At 34.6% G+C, this 21,137-nt stretch overlaps 2 protein-coding genes across 3 annotated transcripts; one reads left to right on the top strand and one right to left on the bottom strand.

The window, feature by feature from the left end:
* Window positions 1-968: 968 nt before the first annotated feature.
* Window positions 969-4,717, bottom strand: LOC108756065 (carnosine N-methyltransferase). The gene is made up of 7 exons (XM_018499625.1): window positions 4,161-4,717; window positions 3,608-3,815; window positions 2,676-2,833; window positions 2,278-2,418; window positions 2,053-2,215; window positions 1,470-1,703; window positions 969-1,395 (listed from the first exon to the last, which is right to left on the bottom strand). Exons 1-7 carry the CDS (start codon window positions 4,274-4,276, stop codon window positions 1,225-1,227), a joined length of 1,191 nt encoding a protein of 396 aa, XP_018355127.1. The 5' UTR covers window positions 4,277-4,717; the 3' UTR covers window positions 969-1,224.
* Window positions 4,718-13,901: 9,184 nt separating this feature from the next.
* Window positions 13,902-21,083, top strand: LOC108756069 (phosphatidylinositol 5-phosphate 4-kinase type-2 alpha). 2 transcript variants are annotated; one of them, XM_018499632.1, is made up of 9 exons: window positions 13,902-14,600; window positions 15,162-15,259; window positions 16,556-16,666; window positions 16,865-17,062; window positions 17,699-17,837; window positions 17,899-18,198; window positions 18,358-18,533; window positions 18,623-18,777; window positions 19,382-21,083. In XM_018499632.1, the coding sequence occupies exons 1-9, from the start codon at window positions 14,463-14,465 to the stop codon at window positions 19,567-19,569; spliced, it is 1,503 nt and encodes a 500-aa protein (XP_018355134.1). In that variant the 5' UTR covers window positions 13,902-14,462; the 3' UTR covers window positions 19,570-21,083. The 2 variants fall into 2 exon arrangements, with proteins under 2 accessions (XP_018355134.1, XP_018355135.1); XM_018499633.1 differs by lacking the exon at window positions 16,865-17,062 and having other exon boundaries at window positions 13,905-14,600; window positions 19,382-21,081.
* Window positions 21,084-21,137: the final 54 nt, after the last annotated feature.

Consider the following 21,137-nt stretch of genomic DNA (forward strand, 5'->3'; position numbering starts at 1 on the left):
ATCCTGTGTATGTGTGTACACACACACACACACATATATATATATATATATATATATATATACACTGGGCAACAAAATTAACGTAACACCTGTTCACTCTGCAAAAATAGGCAAATTTCAAGATACAATAACTTCTAATTGTCGTATCGGGATATTTAAAAAAGCATTTTACAGAGAGAAACCTCTACTTTTCGGATCGCTACTTAAAAAACGATCTCATGGAGGTTTCATGAAGTTACACAAACATAAATAAAGATATAAAATCTCAAAATTTTTTACGAAATTTATGGAGTTCCACAGAATAGACTAAAAATTAAATACAAATGCGATTTACATCATTCGAAAGAGAGAATCTTTACCTTTAATTTGTTTTTTTACAAAGCTCCGTACGATTTTTTTTCATCGAGTTATTCAATGTTGAAGCAAAAACACCATTTTTGCTTCAACATTGAATAACTCGATGAAAAAAAATCGTACGGAGCTTCATAAAAAAGCAAATTAAAGGTAAAGATTCGCTCTTTCGAATGATGTAAATCGCATTTATATACAATTTTTATTTCACTCCGTGGAACTTCGCAAATTTCATAAAAAATTTTGAGGTCTGATATATCTTCTTATTCTATTTTTTTTAAGTAACGACCCGAAAAGCAGAGGTTTCTACCTGTAAAATGCTTTTTTACATATCCCGATACAATTTTTGACAAAGTTATTGTATCTTGAAATTTGCCTATTTTTGCAGAGTGAACAGGTGTTGCGTTAATTTTGTTGCCCAGTGTATATATATATATATATACATAATCTTACTAGCACGCAATAACATCGCATAATTGTACAATAATGAAAATCATTGGTTTGTAAATATTTATAAAACCTTTATCAAAACATATGTTTTGACTTCAAATTACTCATGATACAATAAACAAGAAATATAATTAGATTAGATATTGTCTGCAGTTATACACTGATCAATTTAAAAAAATAGTTCTATTATTTTCAAGGCATTATTGAAGTTATGAAAACAATCTCATAGCGCCATTGAAAACTTTTTTGTATGAAATGAGTCTTTATATTAGAATAGATTGAGACAGATAAAGATATAAAAAAAGAAAATATATAAGTCTTAAACGCAATCGTAGAACTAGTTTTCACACGTAAAACATGGCTGCACTTAAACAATAACATCTCAGCGTTCTACACTTCAAGAAGAAAAGCGCCACGCTGTAATCAATTCTCTTGTTCTTGCGCACTATTAGTTTCACCTCCATTCTGATTGTGATGTACACCGTCCACATGTCCATTTGGTTTTCGACAAACAAAGTACACGCTATTATATTCGCACTGTAACATACTATTAATATTCTGGGCATAACGCGTTTTCATTTTTGTTTCTTCTTTCTAAAAAAAAAAAAAATAGACTATACGTTCGTGAACGTTTCAGAAATATCGTACGTAAAAATAAAGTTTATTACCTCCAATTGAAAGCCAAAGCCTAGAATAACGTCACGGATAGCATCATAACTTGGCTCGATCGAATCTTCATTCGGTAAATCGCTAAAATGATAGAGCAACGGTCCGAGATTTATCCAGATGCCACCTGGCTTCAGGATCTTATAAATTGTCTCGATAAATTGTACAACGTTATTAGCACAGTCTATGAAGAAACATGTCGCGATGCAATCCCAATGGTTGCTCTCCGTATAAACCTGAAATAAATTATCTTAACTGAACAGATAATATTATGATTACTTACAGTTAATGCAAAAAGTATTTGTAGAGACTTTAAAATTTTTTATTTTTAGAAAATAAATTGTATGTTTTTCAAAATTATTTTGTAAAAAGATGAATAATTAAAATATATTATCTTAATAAGCGAAAAATTAAAACTTGTAGCACATAAAAAGTATTCATACTCTTTTATTTATACTAGAACAGAACATTATAAATAAGTAATTAATATTTACTTTCTAAAAGTAAGGTTTTTAAAAGATATTTTCTTTGTACAAATACTTTGTACTCATTGTGCATGTTACATATTCTTGTTTTAAAAATCACCTCTAAAAAATCACCCGCGGTCATAGAGAATTGTGCATTTCCTGGAAGATCGCTCGGGCTTACGTCGGGGAAAGAAACCGCTTGCGTCTGGTGCTCAGGTTTCAGGTTATTCATATATTGATGCACCCATGGATGTATTTGATACAAATTTATATCTCTACATCTATTACAAAAGGAAAAATTGTGACAAAAGATGCAAAGGTGATTTGCGTTACTGTTACTTACTTGTTTAATACAAAGTTTGATGCAAACAGCATGAATAGGGAAAATTCATTTCCTTGGCAAGTATATCCACGCTTCGCAATTTCAAAAGCAAGACGGCCTAATCCTGCACCAGGTACTAAAATATGCACGTCCGATGGTTTACTAGAAATTTAACTATCATTTGATATTTCTTTCAGTCATGTCTTGGTATGGCTTACAAAAGAAACTTTTGAAATATTTTCAGCTGTAATTTCATCAAAGGTTCATCCTGTATATTAATTTAGTATCCTTTGATGAAAAAGCAGCTTAAAGTCTTATAAGCTTTAAGAGATTTTGCAAGTTTCTCTTGATTTTTCTTTTTTCGTGTTTCCTTGATATATTACAATAATTGCTTGTACAATAATTATGAATTATCATACCAATTCTCCAATGGAAATTGATATAATATTTCGTCTACAATTAGCTGATAACACGCTTTTCGTTCCTCAGCACCTTCCACACTCCAGTCCCGTACCAATTGCTTAATGGTAGCTTGCACTTTCTCTTGATCTGACATTACAGGCCTTAGATTTAGCGTCTGTAATGAAATCCGTCTATTTTACATAGAACAATATCACAGAGAAAGCACAGTTTGAGCAGAGTTGGATAAGTTAATTTTTTTTTTTTAATTAAGTTTAGTTAAAGTTAATAGCCTTGAAAATTTAAATTAACTTATTTAAATACAAGTTCAATATGTGAATTTGTATTTAAATAGTCCATAATGAAATTAATTGAAGTAGAAGTTACATTAATAAAGTAATTAAAAAATTAACAGTTAAATTTGGAATAAACAATTAAAGAAAAAAAGAGAGAGAAAAAATTTGACCATTTTTTTCATAATTTTTTTATATTTTTCCTTTCTCACAGCATATCCATTAAAGAATCTTATGGAAGAACTGGTTATTTTTGTTTACAATTAACGATTAAAAGATATAAAAGATATAAAATTTCTAAATTATACACTCATTCCCTCACATTGTGTCTGAAGGTTGATTTCCAAAAAGTCAAATTCGAAGTTAATAGTTACCGACAAAATTAATCTTTTAATTTAACTTTTTAACTTAGTACTACCCTAGGTTGAAGTAATTAAAATTAAATTTAACCAAAGTATATGTAGCACACATCTTCAAGGGACATCTAGAGAATGTCCTATGTCCTAAGGACATCTCTCAGATAAAATATATTGCATGGATATGATAAAAATATCAAAATATATTTCAAAATATATTAATTATATTGTATAAAAACTTTACTGATCTAATTAAACTCTATCTATGTGCGATAAATAAAATGTTAGGTAAATGCTTCTTACATTGTCAACTTGAGCAGTAGTTGGACATACGTTTTCAAATATATGGGCTACATCTTTTATTATGAGTTTTATGATCTGGTCATTGTTCTCGATACACCGTTTGACTTCTTGTAAATGTTCCTTGTACTTTGACAAAAGCTTCTGATGATGTTGTGGTAGACTAAGAAAATAAGACTCTGTTTTTCTCACTCTTAATAAAGAGTGTGTCCTGCGCAAGAAACAGAGAAGAAATTAAACAAACGGAAGAATTCCTGCATGCATCGAGCATCGAGTCGCCAAATGTTATTTACATACTATGATAAAAAAAATATCACGGGAGTGACCTCTGAATAGTAATCACTTACAAATCGAATCTTCGCAATGAACAATTAATGCAACATGTCTGTTCAGTGACTTGAACAATAATAAAAAGGAAAACGATTAAAATTCAAGACCACAGTTGTTGCCGTACCGGTTCTCGCCGTCGACATCGGCATCAAGGAATAAGAAAGAACGAAATTTGAGAGAAAATGGGGAGAGAGGTGAGCGTCAACACTGGATCCGCGGCACTTACTTGTAGTATCTGAATGCGGAGACGATTCTCTGAAAGTGCTTTCGCTCCTCTTCATCCTCGTAACTGTTCTGCATTCTTCTCGAATGCGAACTGGCAGTCGTGTCCATCGCTTCCATCTTTAATATACAACTTTCCGCGGGCCGCGGAGGTCTTATTTTATAACGAATATTACCTCTCGCTCCGCGTGCCGGAGAGCGTTTGGGTTAGAGTTGGAGCGTTTAGTTCTTTTACACGGCGCCGGCGGTAGCCGCTTCCCGTCCGCACCTTCTGCACCCGAAGCAACGAGAGAGGTGTATGTATACACGAGCGCTAGTAAGGAAGGAAGATGTGACGCGGAAGGTGCAGCTGATGGAGATAGTATCATCGATATTCCTTTTTGCGTATCTTTCGCGGTTATAATGAAATAAACGTTAATCGAAGGAGAGAAAGGTTATGAGAGGTATGGAACGCTTGTCTAAAATGAACGGATCTCGGGAGAACACGATAGGTTCTCGCTGTTTTATTAACTTTAAACTCTTTAATTTCAAATTATCATAAGTTTCCCCTACTCCAAGCCAACTCAGCTGGCCTAGAGTTTAATATTTATAAGAGAATTAAGAGCTGATGTTAAGTGTTCTGATTGGTCATTACAATCACGTGATTAGCAGCCAATCATAAACTTATTTCTTATATATTTTGTGTATTTAAAATGGCTGCTGAATGGATAATTGATGAATTTCACAGACCTAATATTTCTAGCGTATTTGAGGAGTAGAGGTAGTCCTCATTTTAGGCTACGTTCCAAAACTTCCTCTCCGAGGAAAATTTTATTAAATATGTAGTACATGTAACGTATATTATAGCATATAGAGTAAAATCTTCCATGAAAAGGAAGTTTTGGAACGTAGCCTTGGAAAAAGTTCGTTTGAGTTCATCGACATATAGGCCTAGTTTACATTTTGCACTTGATACGGGTACTAATTAGTAACTTTCTATTGAATAATCTTAATTTCGGCGATATGTTGAAACATATACATGATATATATATATATATATATATATATGTTTAATTAATCATTATGATATATATTGTACCACTTTAGTACATCATTCTTTAAATATATTGCTAAAATTAAAATAATTTAATAGAAAGTTACTAGTTAGTATGTGTATCAAGTGCACGATATAAACTAGGCCATAGTACTGAACGGAGCAACGGGCGAAATTTCTTTGATCTTTTGTCTTAACTTTTAACTATATAACTATGAACTGCTAGTTGGCTTTCTCACGCCGTACCAACATGAAGAATGCCCCCCCCCCCCCAGTGAAATGGCGAATCTCGGTACTTCGATGATATATCGTTAATTCACGTACAGTACAAATCTAAGTTTACCAGTTCAATACTTGATATATATTTCAATTTCATAAATCATCAAAGAAAAGAAGTCACTACCCAAGTTCGTTGTCATTTCAATGGCGAGTGCCATATAAAATTAACAGAAAAAGAAGATCAAAGAAAAGAAAGAAATTAATAATAACATTTTACTTCGAAATAAAATTATTTTATGAAGGGAAATGCATCAACAATATCTAAACAAAAAAATCTTTTGAGACGCACGTTAACGAAAGCTGTAATTTTTAGCGATTAATAATATAACATTATTTGTATAGCTATTGAACATTACAATCATATTTATATAGTTATTAAATAATATATATATATATTTATTAACACTTATTATCTATATTTTATTATTGTGTGTAAATTTATACATGCATATTTTATTTTTATTCTGCACTTTACTAAACGTAATAAAATAATGCAACATATGTCATATTCTATCTCTTTCTTTCTTTCTGTTTTATCATCGTAACGTGACTGTGTTTCGATTTTTTGCTATTTTACTGGCGGGGGCACGCGTGATGTTTGCTATGCGAGTCTCTTTGTCTATCTTACGGAAAAGATAGGAAGAGTGGGGATAACTAGCAGTTCAGTTAATAATTATATAGTCAAAAGTCTTGACGGACATAGAAAGAGTAAGCCTGTGGCACACGATGCTTGTTTTCCTGTTTTGCTGTCAGTACTAGCATCGCAGCCAATACGATGGCAAAATTCTAATCCAGCTGGCAATCCAGCAGAGAAACAAACATCGTGTGCCGCCAGCTTAAAGTAGTGTTTGGGCACGGAACTCTCTTTCTACTGTTACGTTTTAGGAAGGCTCGGCCGGTTCCCCGGTTTCGAATTAATCTAAGGATGGTGTAATACGAAATTAGCGATTCCGCGTATCAAAGAGGGTCGTAGTCAAATTTGTCCAAGTACCGATTGGTTAAAGGTGAACGCTAAATATTCCGATTATAGTGGATTCCGAATCATTCCACGGTTGCTCTCCCGCTCTCCTTAGATAAGCGACGAATCTTTCCAATACTTCGAGACAATCGGGACAACTTGCGACGGCATGCAGAATGACAGTTAATACAGAACATGCACTACAGGATTCGAAACGTTCAGGGAGCCCCAAATGAATATAATGTCGTAAGATAATTTCTCTTTTTGTTTTCCGACACGGAAGTATAACATTCAGGACATTTGATGGTACCGCTTTCCCTATGCTGAAAAAATAGCGAAGATACGCAACATGCATTACGTAATCACGTGCAGTACGAACTAATCGCCAAGATTCGAGTGCCAATGGATGCGCGCGAAAGCGGATACGTGGGACACAAGCTGTGGTCAAAGTCTTGCTACAAATGCTTTGAAGCATTTTATAAACCAATTAGAAGAAATAATTTTAAAAACTGATCAGTTAAAAAATGCTTCAAAGCGTTTGCAGCATTGCGTTGACTGTACTCACACGCTAAAGACAATTCATTGGCGGCAGATTCCAATTATCGGAATGTGGAAAGAAGCTTTCTTTTCTTAAGGTGCCTGGTCGAATGTTCTTTGGTGTTCCCGAATACCAGTGGAAAGTAGTGATCAGGGTACCAAGGCCTCTACTGCTCCCTGGGCAAATTTAACTGCTTGCTTTTCCAACCGATTCAGGTCGCACCAATAGGCACGCGCGATTGCTTTTGTTAATATTCGATAGCGGTTATATTACTGTTATCATTAGAATGAATTAGCTAAGAGAATGGAGATGTCCATGAAATGCACACTTGAATGAGATTAATTGAATGTATATTTAATAATAATTCGTACACTAGTTAAAGCCTTAATAACTAATTTTACACGACGACAGATTTAATTCCAAGTTAATTAAAAGTTACAATTTATGAATTATGATAGGACTTATGATTTAGAAATTGAATTAATGTTTTGGATTTAAAAATAGGATCGGAATTCATAGATTTAGAAATTGAAATGCGAGAAAATCGCGTTCAGACTTTAGTATTACGTTCACACGCGGCATTTAAAATCTAGAGTGACGATTGGTCAGACAATGGAAGGAGGTTTTTCGCGCGTGGCCGATCTGGACGACGCGCACTATTACTCTGCCTCTTCTCTACATTTGACCGTGAGCGTTCCTACATACTCCCTTTTATTGACTGCTCCATCAACGGTGAATGTCGAGAAGAGGAATCAGGTGCGTCTCTAGAGACTTGATACCCGCATGTATTACTCAAGCCTGTTAACGAGTCTGTTCAAAAATCATTATTTGACAAGAAAAATAAAGTTGTTGCGAACGTGACACTACTTTTGTTCTATTGCTCGAATTATATTTCAGGAGAAGAAGGACAGTAGTGTATTCTTTAAAGTCAGAAGCCATTAGAGGTGTTAAGGGTAAATCCACATAAATTTGCATAGCCGCATAAACGTATGCATAACGAAAATTATCCAATCACATTTTACGTACGTCTTTATAAAAGAAATGCGATTGGATAATTTTCTTTATGCATATATTTATGTGGCTATGCAAGTTTGTGTGGATATATCCTAACTGGTAACGCAGTAAGGCCAGAATTGGACTACGTATTGAAGAATCAGATTAAAGATTAATACCCGTATTCATAGTCCTTCTTTGAAGAATGAGGATTTCTTGTTCCTCATTTCATGTTTCATAAACCTTTCTTGACTAAACAAGGAATCTTATTAGCTTTCTTTTCTCAAGGAAGGTTACGAGTTTCCTTGAGAAGGAGGTGCAATTTTCATAACCAATCAAACCTAAATTTAGTTTGTCATACTGGTCTTTTTATTTTCGATAGCTTTTAATTTAGGTCTGTCGATAATTATTTTTGATAGTTTTTTTTTTTTTGAAATAAATTGCGTCCAAAGTATTTTCTCCGTCTTCGTATAATAAGCATTATGACGAATCCGATTGGAAACACTGATGCGTATTAAAACCGTTGTACATTGATTTAATTTAAGTATAAAAATAAAATGCTAATATTTTGAATTATGAAATACATATTTTATTTAACAGTACAATAAAAATATATTGAATATTTCACAATTTAATCGATTTCCATATTTATTTATAAACATACGAGGTCTGTTCAAAAAGTATCGCGAATTTTGTGTTTTTTCAAAAATTATTTATTTATTCATGAATATCTATTTTGTCCCCTTCAAAGTTATCCCCATCAGATATTATATACTTGTGCCAACGTTTTCTCCAATCCTCGAAGCACTTCAAAAAATTATTTTTTGTGATCTTGTTCAGCTCTTCCTTCGATGCCGTCTTTATCTCCTCAATCGTAGCGTAGCGTCGTCCTTTCATGGGCCTCTTCAGTTTCGGGAACAAGAAAAAGTCACAGGGGGCCAGATCTGGGGAATACGGTGGCTGCGGCATCATTAGTGTGTTGTTTTTGGTCAAAAATTCGCGCACAAGCAACGATGTGTGAGCAGGGGCGTTATCATGGTGCAAAAGCCAATTTTTGTTCTTCCACAAATCCGGGCGTTTCTGGCGGATTGCTTCGCGCAAATTGCGCATAACTTGCAGGTAATATTCCTTATTGACCGTTCTACCCTGTGGCAAGAACTCATGATGCACCACGCCCCTGCAATCGAAGAAAACTGTAAGCAAAACCTTCACATTCGACCGAACTTGGCGCGCTTTTTTCGGTCTTGGCTCGTGCGGCAGCTTCCATTGGGATGATTGAGCTTTGGTTTCCATGTCATAACCATAAACCCATGATTCGTCACCAGTTATGACCCTCTGGAGCAAATTTGGGTCGTCGCGGACAGAGTCCAACAGCTCCTTAGCAATGTTAATGCGATGCTGTTTTTGGTCGAAATTGAGCAATTTTGGTACGAATTTCGCGGCGACCCGTCTCATGCCCAAATCATTGGTAAAAATCGAATGGCACGAGCCAATCGATATGTTTAGGTCCTCAGCAACCTCTCTAACGGTGATTCGACGATTGGCCAATACTATTTTCTTCACTTCATCAATGTTTTCGTCTGTTGTTGACGTGCTCGGGCGTCCGGCACGCTCTTCGTCGTTCACATCTTCTCGGCCCTCTGAGAACATTTTGTACCACCGATAAACGTTGCTTCGGTCCAAGGTAGCTTCACCATATGCCACAGTCAACATTCGGAATGCGTCCGCGCACTTAATTTTGTTTTTCACACAAAATTTGATACAGATTCTTTGATCCATTTTTTGGAATAGGCAAAAATCGAAGACGAGCCAAAACACGTGCAAGCAAAGCAGCTGTCAAAAATTAACTGAACATTCAAAATGGCCGAACTTGTCGGCATAAGTGAGAGACATGAGTACCAACATAATGCCACAAAAAATCGAAAATCGAATATACGTAACCCGCGGAAATTCAAAATTCGCGATACTTTTTGAATAGACCTCGTATGTCAACAAGATTATCGTGTGTGAGGTTATATGTAAAAGATTATAAAATCGCGTGACTGTAAAATGTGCAAAGCATCAACATGAAGTGCTATGTGCCTGAGTGTGGGCAGAAAAGTAAAAAGGGCATTTCATTTCATAGGTAAGAATTTTTGTATTAAATGTATCAATTCCTGCATATGTGTTAATAATGTAGAATATGAAGTGTTATTAAAGTTATTTTACTGAATGTACTAATAAAATTGTAATAACATTATTTTTGTTTATATACCATTCATATCCATATAGATTTTCATATATCGATAGTATATCGATACATCTATTGCAACGTGCACGCAAACGCTATCTAACCCTAATGGCTCTTGCACACGTGCGCGATGCGCGACACGCGGTACGCGACGCGCGACATCCAGGTTGCCTTCACTCGAATGCATCTATGCATCATTTTATCCTTATTGTTCAGCAAATATTAAACGAGGATAAATAATTCATGGATGCACCCGGATAAATTTTCGAATACAATCCAATAAGCATATATATAATTTTTCCAAGTATCGCGACGTCGCATCAAAAATTGGGCGAAGTTGAACATTCGCTCGTACGCGACAAGCGAATAAGTCAAGTTGCGCATGGCTACATAAAAAGCAGAATTAATTAAAAAATGTGATCTTGATATCAATCATGAAACTTTATTCCTAGGATGGAAAGTGAAAAATGAAAAATTTCTCCATTCCAATGGTAAAAATTTTTACTTTTTACTTTTCCTAGGAATAAAGTTTCATGATTGATACCCTTATATATTATACTATAATCTTGATATATGTAACAAAACATCTTGCACAACCTTTACTAGAAAAATTACATATATGCTTATTAAACTGTGTTCGGAAATTTATCCAGGTGCACTCATGTATTATTTATCCTCGTTTAACATTTAGTGAACATTAAGGATAAAATAATACATAGATGCACTCGAGTGAAAGCAACCTAGATGTCGCCCGTCGCGTATCGCATGTTACGAATCGCGCTGATGTGCAAGAGTCATAAGGGTGCGATTACATGGAGCGCGGTATGCGATACAGTAATAACTAATAGTAACTAATTAGACAATTAGGGAACTGCGTACCACGTACCATCTATTTCTTTCACTGATGTTACATGGAGCGCGGTTTGCACGCGGTTTGCAGCATGGGCTAGTAACAAAATCACATTACTATACACTGCTATGCACTTTTTAATGGAATTAATTGATTTGAACGCAATTATTAAGTAAATCTATTAAAAAAATAAGAATATCGATAAAGTGTGCATAAAAATAAGTTAATATATTTAAAAAAATTCATACTAATGTGAGTTTGTCAATGCCGTGCTCCATGTAATATCAGCGAAAGGAAGAGGCGGTACGTGATACGCGGTTTCCTAGTTGTCTAATTAGTTACTATTAGTTACTGTACCGCGTACCGCGCTCCATGTAATCGCACTCTAAGGACATTCCATTCAGGATGCCGTCTTATGTACATGGAATTGGAACATCGGAACGGATTTCTTATTAGAAATGAGTTTACTACCATTTCGTTCCATAAGAAGTTTCTCTATTGTATTAGAACTACCGGAATCTTGACTAGAACGGTATAGAGACGATGCGGAATCAATGGAATGTCATGTCGATCCAGCTATTGTTGATGGTTGAGAATTTGATAACTTTGAAGAAGAAAATTAATAATAATTCTTATTTTTCAATACGACATTTCTTATTATATATATATATATATATATACATATATATATAGTGTTTTTTATATATAGTTCAACTATAATGCCAGCAATTCTTTAAATAATTCCAATGTCATTCTGAAGTAATTGAAAAACTTCTCACGATCGGTCGTTTGCATTTCAAGGACTAAATTGTTACTTGCGTATTGGAGACGCTTCATTCTTTGTGTAAACATTGACTGTATCCAGAATTTTTGTTTTCTTGTATGTATATTTCTGTTATCGCAATAAAACGTTATAAGCAAAATAAAATTTTCGCACACTCTTAAATATCGGAATAGCACGCCAACTTTCTTATTTTTCGCAATAATTTAAATAAACTCAATTTTCTAGTAAGAAATCCGTTCTGATTCCGTGTACAGCACCCTCAGTTTAATCAGTCCTCAGAAAATGGATCCATTTTAAGTTTCGATTCTCGACATTCGCGGCGCTTGTAAACTTAGTATTCCTGTGCATAATGAGTGCGCCATAGGAAAAAGTGTCACGAACGTAACTTAACCCCGTAAAGGCAATTTTGTCTGCGATTAATCTTCGTCAGGATTGTTAGAAAGGAAAATGCGTATTCACACTAATTGCATGCTTATTAAAATTGAAACGCTGTTCGTAGCATGTTTTTATGACGATATACCTGCAGCACTGGCAATCAATTTTGGAATACAGTCTCTAATGTTCCATTCAGTACTATATGTCGATGTTTGAGTTGTTAAATTGGGCGAATTTTTTAATTCATTGATTGATCAATCGCATTGTGCGCAAATGTAATTTAGTTTCGTAAAAGTTACATTTGTGCATAATGCGATTGATTAATCGATGAATTAAAGAACTCGCCCATTGAGAAGGAGAGGTGAGTGGCGAATGGATTGCAGTGGAATTATATTCTTTTAATGGCTGCATTCAGAGAACTTAACAATTGAGTGAGCGCTCGCTGCTATTGATGTATTCTTCCAGATCTAAAATATTGATTGGATGATCTAGAAAAATACATCAATTGCAGCGAATGCTCACTTAATTATTGAGTCCGTTGAACGCAACCACTGAAATAAAAACGTGAATTTCTTGTGTAGTCATTATAACCTATGTAGTCATATTAACCTATTTGTTTGTTGATACACAATGCCTGGCTGTATAGCAGATTATTGCAAATTATGCCAAAAAGGGTTTTAAGACCGTGTCGTTCTCCTCGAGATCCAAAAAGACAAAAAAATTTAGGCTGAAAACACAGGACAACAAGACTGGACTCCTCTAATAATTCAATGTTATGTGAGATTTAGCAAGAATTTGCTTTTGTGACTTTTCAATATAAATAAATTATTAAATGATGTATATTGTATATTATTTCAGGTACATTTTAATACAGAAAATATAAACTGAATCGAAAACTGGAAACAGCAAGCATATGCTGAAAAAAGATACTATTTCAATTGTGTTTGGTGAACTTGTACTTCAGAATATACAGAAAGGTACATATATATATAGGATATATTGATTTATTATTTTCTATTATTATGCAATTCTATCATCACTAATGATGTTTTGGATGTAAATTGACAAATTGTATGCATATATACTATATATAATAAAGTACTTACATATATCTAATAAAAATTTTATTAAATATACTCTTAAAAAAGTAGTTAAGGCCCTACGCACAATAGAAGGAATAAGGAATTGGGAATAAAGAATAATGATTTCAATCTAACCATTGGCTGCGTTCAGCGGACTCAACAGTTGAGTGAGCGCTGTTATTGGGTGCATTCAATGGATGTATCCAGAAGCATGATCGCTCACTGAGATCTCAATGAGCTCTTTTATCTGTTTGGTCTATATTTTTTTAGATCTAATGGAATATGCCAATCAAATGCAAGAGCTCACTGAGCGCTCAGTGAGCAATCGTGCTTCTGGATGCATCTAATGATGCAAATACATTGCGCAATCTATTTGCAATATTACAACATTGCAATGAGATATATCTGCAATCATTTTGCAATCTTTCTGTGCTGTATGGATAGTAAACACTGGTAAATACATTACTCAGAAACGAGTAACCTCATATATTCGTATGGATGTGCACGCATAGGTTGGAATATCCCCACTACTAGAGGGCACGTGACCTCTTTTAGTTCCGTATTTCCGGTACTACAGTCGTAGACAGCACCAGGAGGCCTATCGGCTGTCCCCCACTTCTACAAGAGAGGAGTTTGTACAATTCAGTGCAACACAGTGCAATTGTACCTCCTATCCCTGGTGGTGTGGGTCAGTGGGTTCGTGCTGAATCGTGTTCTGTGCATCGTGCATCAGTGTGCATGCGACGTTCGTTCACTTATTTGTCCGTTGTGATTTTAGTGATTTGTCGTCGTGCAAGGTCGACGAGGTCGGTGGTGTCACGAAGCGGGCTTTAAGGTTCATGGGCGTGTGCCATCGTTCCGCCGTCAGTTCGTAAGAAAAGCGCCGATCTTTTTACCGCCCCGCTGCAACTCGATGCCCTCGGTATCCTCATGCGGAGCGGTGTTTTCGTCCCGTTTGCAGACGTGGTAAATTTTACGATGTAAACGAGGCAGCGGAGAGGCAAGAGAAAGTCCCGTCGCGTTTTGCCCTATCCCTCTCCGTTCCTCCTGAGTCGAGAAGGGTGGATCGCTCAAGTGCCGAGGGTGAGAAGAGCGCGAGGAGATCCCCCCGTTCGGGAGTCTTGCCTTGACGGTGACATCGACGTTTAGATTTGAGTGCACAGTTGACAGTCCGGATAACAAGCATGTCGGGCGCGCCGCAAATGTCCAGTGGGCTCAGCAAGCTAAAGAAGAAGCACTTCCGGGTGAAACACCAGAAGGTTAAGCTGTTCCGCGCGAATGAACCGCTGCTCAGTGTGTTTATGTGGGGCGTCAATCACACGGTAAGACAGCGCGCAATTCGCACGCTTCAATGTCGCGTGTTGATGTTTTTCGCCATGTCGTTCAACAAACGTCGTCATCGTAAAATTTATCGTCACTTTTCTATTTTCATTGCGCGTCCGCGTAATTCTCCCGCCCGTCGCGGATCTTTGCGACATTGTCCGTTAATATCTGTTCTACAATAGGTTCGCAAGTCGTAAGAAATTGACTAATCGCAGTTGAATATGATAAAAATAATCAAGTACGATTTGTTAATTTTTTATTAACACTTTACGGTTTACGGCTTACGGCTTACAACCCTATTGTAGAACAGGCTTCAATAGAACAATGTAATAAATATCGCTTGATAACATCGTATAATTGCTTTTTAATTCCACATCACGTACCTATATATAGATACTTGATGAGATGCACGGCCAAGTGTTAAGCTTCCTTCAAACTTACTCTGGTATTTTTCGTTGCCTGATAATAAATCAGTTGAACTTGACCAATGAACCTTAATTAATTAATAATTAATGTTTCATGAGATAAATCGTATAATTGTTATGTCTGCTGTATTACAGATAAACGAACTTAGTCACGTTAACATTCCAGTAATGCTCTTGCCAGATGATTTTAGAGCTTACAGCAAGTTGAAAGTAGATAATCATCTTTTCAACAAGTAAGTTAATCTTTTCTTTCTTTTCATATTATGTGTATTTGTGTGTCATACAATTGCATGTAATATTGATTTTTTCTCTCGATTTATTTCTTCATGTTTTATCAGTTTCTTCAAAAGTAACACGACTAAAAAAATTAAATGTTCCAGATAAGAGAAAAAACTATTTTTTCACTTGACAGAAAATTACTAATTACTAGTCAAATAATATTGACCAAAAGAATATACTTTTAATATGATCAAAGTCATATTTTTGTCATTTTCATTTCACAACTCTTGAAAAACGTTTTTTGAATGGGGTCAATTTTGATAATACTTTATGAAATTAGTTTTACTTTCGATGATTGATAGGATTTACTTAACTCAAAAAGTTATCATTTTTTGTAAATAAAAGAGCGATCTTATATCTTGGTCCACATATACAATAATAATCCATACTAATTGTAAACATACAAGTCCACACTGTTTCTAAATTTATTTGAGCAACTCTATACATATATGAGATAATCTTAAAAAAGTATTTAGGCCTATATTATGTATTTAGGCATATATAATATTAGGTTGAGTAAAAAGTCATCGCGTATTTTTTAGCTCAAAGTTGTATATACAATATCTTCGTCAATAATGAATAAAATTCAAATTTAAAAAAAGGGTTTTAAAGCTTGAAATCTCTACTTTTAAAAGCTTATCACACTTTTTAAGTTTATATGAGTTTGATAATTTTTACATACCATATTTTTAAAAACTACGAGCTGAAAAAGACGAAAAATTTTCTTCTCACTTTGTGGATTTGTAACGTGTCCAAAACGAATTTGAGAAAATTTTCGATTACCTATCGTGAAAGCTTGATACTTTCCCTACAAAATCGTTTTTTTTTAAATATTCCTACGACTTTTGATTACTGAGTTATCGCGGATTAAATAAAAGAATTATTTTGACTTTAATTGCTCATAACTCCATTAAAAATTGTCGTATCGTATAATTTAAAAAAGAGATTTTTAAAGCTGAAACTTTACTCTATCAAGATATATTTATATTGTTGGTAAGAAAGTAATTGCGGTTTTTACTGATAGATGTCTTTTAAAAAAACGCGATGACTTTTTACTTAACCTAATATATTGCCTATTTTGTACGTATATACATATGTAGACATATGTTAATAACTCTCAATGTGTGCACACATGTATGAAACACTCGATACTGAGCCGATATACTGATAACTGTTTTTAATTTTAGATTTGTTTATACTAATAGATAAAGCCACACAAATACTTGTAATATTGCTTTTTTTTTGTGCAGAGAGAATATGCCCTCCCACTTCAAAATCAAAGAATATTGTCCGTTAGTCTTTAGGAATTTGCGAGAAAGGTTTGGAATAGATGATTTGGATTACAAGGAGTCAATGACAAGGTAATATCTTTATGTTGATTATTCCTGCTAAATTTTGTATCCAATATAACACTGCACAATATACAACAAATACACTGTTACTGTATAAAGTTGAAAACTCGCTTTCATGGTTGCACGATGATATTGTTCGTCGCAAGTGAATTAGGGATGAACAGGCTATTGAAATGGCTTTGTAATATAAGAATTTTGATGTGGTAGATGTCGGGTGTTTAATCCTTCGCGAGCAAAGCAACAAACGGATTTGGTCGATGGAATAGGCAGAAGGACTCGTCAATTGGTTCAGCGCGCTGCTACCGTCCCGTCGATTACCCTTTCCTCTCCTTCTTCTGCCTCCTCGCACAATTCTATTCTAAACAAACCGCTGCGTACCTGCAGTCTTAAACCGAAACGCTTGAGGTTAGCGAAACTTGATTTTGCTATGCTGTGCGTTTTCGTTGTTTCTAACAAAGTTAAAGACCTACCAAGGAGCGAGAACCGACGTGACTAAGCATAATAATTCATTAATAGACATATCTCAATGATTGCTTGATTTAAATATAGTAATTTAAAACTCGGAATTAGTTAGCATTGAAAGCTTTTTCTATTTAAAGCATGATGAGAGGATGTTTTAGTCGAAATCATAAAAATATCGCTTGATGAGTTAACCAAGATATTAACAAATCGAGTGTTTTATATCAACAGTGATGATGATGAAAATAATGATAACAGTTATCATCCTATTGATTATAATAATAGTGTGAAAAGGGAACATTAAAGAAACTGAGAAATAAATATTCTAATTTTAATTTATAATTGTTAATTAATATTCTCGCATTTACATAATTAATGATGACTCCAACATCAAGTTGCTTTACATCAGTCAGATATTCGGCTTCAAAAACATCGATTATCTAATATACTCTTGATTCATCATTTATATTTACCATTTATGCCTCATGCCAACGGCCATTCGAATTAAACTATTGTCTGATCTTTTACAAATGCACATTCACATATATATCCAAGATGCGGTTTGCGCATTTCTTCTTACAGATCTCAACCAGTGCTTGACGATTCATCTGGGAAGAGTGGTGCAAAATTTTATCAATCTTACGACAAATTGTTTATAATTAAAACCCTCACGAGCGAGGAAGTGGAGAGGATGCATTCGTTCTTGAAACATTATCATCCCGTAAGTATAATCGGAAATAAATGTCATGAAGATTCAAGACTATATGGACATTGCATTGCAGTATATTGTCGAACGACATGGAAAGACACTATTACCGCAATACCTGGGAATGTACCGATTGACTGTTGACGGCGTCGAGTACTATGTAGTTGCTATAAGGAATGTATTCTCGAATCATCTGACGACGCATAAGAAATTCGACCTAAAAGGCTCGACGGTAGATCGAGAAGCGTCAGATAAAGAGAAGGAGAAGGATCTCCCTACTTACAAGGATAATGATTTCGTTAAAGAGGGTATGAAAATTTACATCGGAGAAGAAGCCAAAACTAAGCTAATAGAAACATTAACCGCTGACGTAGATGTAAGTATTTATATAAGAATATAAACTTTGATCACACAAGATTTTTTACTATCGTGAGAAATATTTTAAGAGTTACCTTGAATTATTTATCGAGATAAAAATTGTCTTCAAATTTGTGAAGGACTTCGAAGTACCCAAAATGATAATCTGTCTCCATAGTTCTTAACAAGATTACACTTGATGGATTATTCCTTGCTACTTGGCTTACATGATTGTGCACGCGCCGAGCAAGAGAGCAGAGAACGTGCAGAAAGAGAGGATGATGAAGACAATCATGAAGAAGAGGACGATAGTGAGTCAGGTAGCGGATTGGAGTCTCGAGGTCCATTAGCAGAGTGAGTGAATATTTTTTCTCTCCTTTTGGAACGAAAACTAGTTCAGTTTCCATTTGATTTATTCATCGATATCACTTGTTTGTTTGCAGCCGTTTATGGAGTTGGAGTGGCGTCGGTCACACGGTTACCAATATGGCAACACCTCCCGAGTCACCGCATGCAGCGTTAATGCGTGACACCAGTTTACAGTACGAAGATGCGATAATACCTGAGCTAGATATATACGCTATTCCTAGTAAAGAAGGTACTTTCTCCTTAAACTGATAATCGTGCATTAAAGTGAATATATAGGGTGTTCCACAATTCGTGATCGAAATTTTAATAACATATTTCTGATTTAAAAATAAGACAAAAATCCTAATACCAAAATGTCAAGACTATAATAATTTTTAAATTAATTCGTTATACATATTTAAAATAATTCATTATGCATATTTATTATTTTTAATATTCTGCAATATTTTTATGTTATGTATGTTGCATATGTAATTATTTTCTAAGTTTAAACATGATTAGTGAAGTATTTCAACATTATTGTATACGTTATTAGTTCCAATCTCACATGTGGTGAGCAGAACATCACATACATATGAACATCCATTTGTGTGATGTACTCGTCCTTGAGCACGTGAAATGTTAGCTCTGTGATTAATTAACTTTAACCGCTATTAATTTGAAAACTATTATAGTTTCGACATTAATATTGATATTAGGATTTTTGTCTTATTGTTAAGTTAGAAATATGTTATTAAAATTTCGGTCACAAATTATGGGACATTGTGCGTACGTGGTGCGTGCGTGTATGTGCACGTATGTATATAAAATTCTCACCACATATATTTTCATAGGTGCTCCCACGAAGGAGATTTATTTTTTGGCCATAATAGACGTGCTGACGCATTATGGCGTACGTAAACAAGCGGCGAAAGCGGCAAAGACCGTCAAATATGGTGCTAACGTCGACGGTATATCCACCTGTGATCCAGAACAATATGGCAAACGATTCATAGAGTTCATGAGCAAAGCCATAGAGTAAAAAGTATTATTAATCGTTGTGCATAAAATAATGAATTTACGATGATATTACCATTTATTGTGTATTGTCGGAGTGAAATTGAAATCGCAAACTGAAAAAGAGGGAGGAAAACAGTTCTGGAGATTAAATTGTTGCAGTCTCCATTCGATTTGCTTTTCGATACTGGTTATCTTCTTTAGCGCTTTCATTTGCAGTTTATACACAATCGAATCGTTTGTTTCATGAGCTTTTAAGTGAATACGTTCTTCATCGATATTGTTTATTATATGTATTTTACGGCAAGAGATTTTTATTCTCGATTATATTACTTCATGTCTACATTGCTCTGTTTAGTCGGACTTCACGTGAAGAAGTGATCTCAAATTTGTCGCTTGAAATTTCTTTTTCTCCGTGATAGAACTTTCAATTGTACATAGTGTTATACTTGCACACTTGCAAACGTGAGAATTGTCATGAAAAACGATGCCTCCTCTTTTTTTCGCCCATTCGTTTTATTGCGCATGTTTTTTCTCATCAATGAAAACGATAGTTTTCAACGATCTTATATCATTCGATGAATCGTCTGCGGCAGAAAATTAATAGCATTGGAATGTAACATCAATTGAGTACAGACAATATTATCTGTGGATTGAGATAAGAAGCTCGAAGTCGCACAAAATTTTATCTACTGATATCAGTAGCTATAATACCTGAAATTATATTAGCAGTTTTTTTTTATAGTGGATTAATAAACGGACATGAGTCATATTATATGCTACAGAAAGATATCTAACTTGATGTGTTACCGTTGCAGTAAATCTCAATCAAGCATTATGGCGCTTGTCAAATATAGAGCTGCCTGGATATGCGCCTAATCATATTTTATCATATAAGATATAATTTTAGTAGCGATGAAACTATTATACGACTGTCCGTTGTTTCGCTAAATTACGATAACAGTATATACTTCGCAATATCGAAGGCAATGTACGCGCGCGTGCGCATCACACACACACCCACTCACGCACTCATCCCCCCCCCCTACACACACATGTATATATGCATATACAAGTTGTTATGAAATAAAATACACTTTGTAAATGTTATATTTAGTCTGGTTCGATTATCGCAGATCGATAGTTCAGTTATTTCACAAAATATATCTATGGAGAATGACACGATCTACTGAACGGTATTATCTGCACGATACATATCTATCTTTGATGCTCATCATAATACTGGAGTTGGCAACTTACTATCATGCCTTTTATTTTATTAAAGAATACTCAGAAAAAGATGCATTGTTCTTCCGAAGATAGACACTTGCAGATCCTTACATATCATTTGTTGAAAGGATTTCGCATGAATTGTAAGTTTCCGATTCTATTCTGTATCGTAAATTTGTTTTATTTAATAACGAAATATTTGATGAAAATTGAACGTAATTGTTGAGCAATTTGTACTGTATTATGAGAAAGGAGAATGTGCACTGCGTTATGTACAATATCTTTAAATGATATCCAATACACTTTTATATACATGTACATACATATATATATATATATATATATGTATATATGTATATATAA

This window comes from Trachymyrmex septentrionalis, unplaced genomic scaffold, assembly GCF_001594115.1.
Source record: "Trachymyrmex septentrionalis isolate Tsep2-gDNA-1 unplaced genomic scaffold, Tsep1.0 scaffold92, whole genome shotgun sequence".
NCBI classification, from domain to species: Eukaryota; Metazoa; Arthropoda; class Insecta; order Hymenoptera; family Formicidae; genus Trachymyrmex; species Trachymyrmex septentrionalis.